Here is a 3,280-nt window from a genome sequence, read left to right on the forward strand (position 1 = left end):
GCAAGACTTTAATGCCTCGTGCAGATGTTCTTTAATTTTTGGTTGCTAAGGGGGATGCGACACATCCACCCTTTTTTCCCATACCTGAAGCTTTTTTTATTTATAAATACATACAAGAATTAACTCCTACAAAATAAAATTTAAGGAATCTCCTAAAAAATCAAAAATACAAAATGAACGGGACAATTAGTAAACTACGAAAAACAAAAGAAAATGATTGGGTTGCCTCCCAAGAATCTCCTAATTTGACGTCGCGGCATAAGCAACACATTCTTCATGCATCAGCCAAGTCCATCGAGGTCTTATGGCGTGCAATGTCACCACCGCAATAGTGTTTTACTCTCTGCCCATTTACCAAGAATGTAGCACAAGAACTCGTATCACCCAATTCCATTGCCCAATGAGGCTTCACACTAACCACTTCAAAAGCACCCGCCCATCGAGATTTAAGCTTTCTGGGAAAAAGCTTCAACCTCAAATTAAACAAGAGAACTTCTTGACCTGGCTCAAATGCGCGATGTTGGATATACTTATCATGCCATCTTTTGGCCTTTTCTTTATACAATTTTGCATTTTCATATGTGTTCAATCGAACCTCATCAAGTTCGTTAAGCTGTAGCAACCTCCTCTCTCTGGCTAAGTCCATATCCATATTTAGATTTTTAATCGCCTAATAGGATTTGTGTTCAAGCTCGATGGGCAAGTGGCATGCCTTCCCGTAAACCAACTTATACGAAAATGTTCCTATATGGGTCTTGTATGCAGTTCGATATGCCCATAATGCATCGTCAAGATTTCGGCCCAGTCCTTCCTATTTCCACTTACCATTTTCTCTAGAATTTTCTTCACATCTCTGTTTGACACTTCCACTTGACCAATCGTTTGGGGATGATAGGGTTTGTCAACCTTGTGCTTAACTTCATATTTTGCTAGAACGTTGTTCAATAACATGTTGTAGAAGTGAGTTCCTCCGTCACTTATCAGCACACTTGGAGTTCCAAAGCGTTTGAAGATGTGCTTCTTTACAAAGTTTACCACTACCTTTACGTTATTAGAAGGAAGAGCAATGGCCTCCACCCACTTAGGCACATAGTTAACCACCACCAAAATGTACCTGTGACCATTAGAGTGTGGGAACGGTCCCATGAAATCATTCCCCAAAACATCAAAGAGCTTTACTGCCAGAATATTTTGCAAAGGCATCTTGTGCTTCTTCATGATTGTTCCGGTTCTTTGGCACCTGTCACACTTTTTAACAAAGGCATGTGCATCCTTAAACAGTTTTGGCCAATAGAAACCCGATTGCTGCACTTTTTGGGCAGTTCTGTCCCCACTATGGTAACCTTCATGTTTATCGTGAAAATGGTAGAAACAATTAACTTTGTAAATGGGATTCTAAAAATACGTGATCTACTTTTATGCTAGTTGTTAGAGCAGATGATGCTAAGAAGATGAAATTCAATGATGAAATGCAAGCTTAAACGAGGTGGTGATCGAACCGATAGGTCGGCTGCCCGAGTGTAGGACTGGTCGATGGGGGACCTCGGGGTTGATGTTTGGGTCGAGATCGAGCTATCAGGGGCAGTTGAGAATGGGATAACAGTAGAGATATGATTAAACAAGGATGTTTATGGCCAATACCAAGCGATAGAATGAAGAACAAGTAAGAAAGCGATAAATATTAAAGTGCCCTCGAACCAATGAGAGCGAGCAATTTAGAGAGAAGAAAGAGAGAGAGAGATATTATTGCACTTGTGAAGAAATAGTTGGAGCAACATCAGCCCTTTACAAGGTAGTACGGGTTCCCTATATATAGGAGGGGAACCCGGCTATAGTACATGGGGCATTAAGTGTAAAGTATGGTGATGTGATGGTTAGACGCAATGCTTCGGCATAGGCTATGGGTAGGCTGGCCCTATCAGACTTAGTCGTGTGGCTGGGGAACTTCCCCTTCTGTTCTAGCCTCGTCCTTCATCTTCTTTGAGTCGAGCCCCAAGGTAGGGAACTCGGCCGTGGCTTCACATCCTTGGGGTCTCGAGGCATTCTTCTGAAGTGGCTCGATAGCGAGAAATCGTGTCTCCTAATTTTGTCGCATATAGATAGTCTCTGTGTTTCCTAGAACAAAGCAATGGGAAATGATTCTGACACCTGACTTCTCGAGCTCCTTACGATGATGTCGCACCAATGATGTAACCTGTGGCGCGAGCTTTTGTGACAACCGGGGTGCCCTGTGGACTTGTGCATTTTGACATCATTTAACATGCTGCCGATTCCCGTTCTCCAAGGTGAGTGTACCATCGTCGATTCAATTTTTCAAGAGTGCAGTAATTGCATCCGTCGGTCAATCTTCCAAAGACCTGATGATCGTGTCATTACCCCCCTATAAATAGGGGTGCCTTGGCGCTGATTTTTCTATCCCAAAACCTTCGTCGGCTCATTTTCTCATTTCTTCTTATTATCTTCTTCTATCCTTGAACATCATGCTTGGGGCTCGTGGCCTCAATGCTGTTTGGCGGAGCTCCCGTAGATTGTGTTATGGACTCTTGTCGGGGCTTCCCTTTGTCGAGCATGATCATGTTGTCTTGTCGTTGTGGTGGTCGTTGATATGTTTGCCATTGCTGTTGCTGTTGGCCTGAGATGATGACGGGTGGGGAGTCGGTTTTCCTCTTATGTAGACAGCCGTTCAGAGTATGCACTGCTTCTTACTCTCCTACCTAGGCCTGGTGTGGCACTTCATACCTTGGGTTTTTTCTTTCCCAAGGGATAAAATGGCACTACCGTCCGTCGAGGCTGGGGCCCGCCGAATCTTCAACCTTTGTCTTTGGATGGCCATGTCTCCTTTCTCTGCCTTATCTGCATCCCCTCCTTTTCCTTTTCTTCATCTTCTCCGGCGGGAATCCCCCGGGCGATTGAGCTGGGAAACTAGAGGAGGAGGCAGTCGAAGGAATCGCCCTCAAGGATGCATGCTCGAGGGGGCGGTGCTCTAGGATGCTGATGCCGGAGATGGATTTTCTAGGATAGACCGAGCTCTCGGGTTTCATTACATGTACATCCTTCCGTTCCTCCATTTTTGGTGTAGAGAACCTCTGTAGGCTTTTTTAATTATATGTAAGGGCCCCTCGAGTGTTGTTGTACATGGATTTTTATGAATATGAATATACTTCATTGACTTCTACTTTTGATTCGTAACATATAATTGCATGCTCCTGTGCCCTTTGAGGCCTTTGACTATTTTCCTTTATTGTCGACCGCTGATATCTAACTAGGATGCGAGTGTTCT

The 3,280-nt window shown here is 44.0% G+C and overlaps 1 protein-coding gene across 1 annotated transcript; it reads right to left on the bottom strand.

The window, feature by feature from the left end:
* Positions 1–274: 274 nt before the first annotated feature.
* On the bottom strand, positions 275–652 carry LOC138883586 (uncharacterized). Its single transcript, XM_070164283.1, has one exon. The coding sequence runs from the start codon at positions 650–652 to the stop codon at positions 275–277; it is 378 nt and encodes a 125-aa protein (XP_070020384.1).
* Between the last annotated feature and the right edge of the window lie 2,628 nt (positions 653–3,280).

The sequence above is a fragment of the Nicotiana sylvestris genome, chromosome 2, assembly GCF_000393655.2.
Source record: "Nicotiana sylvestris chromosome 2, ASM39365v2, whole genome shotgun sequence".
Lineage (NCBI taxonomy): Eukaryota > Viridiplantae > Streptophyta > Magnoliopsida > Solanales > Solanaceae > Nicotiana > Nicotiana sylvestris.

Coding starts and splice junctions, on each gene's coding strand:
- LOC138883586 (XM_070164283.1), bottom strand. CDS start 652: ATGGATATGGACTTAGCCAGAGAGAGGAGGTTGCTACAGCTTAACGAA.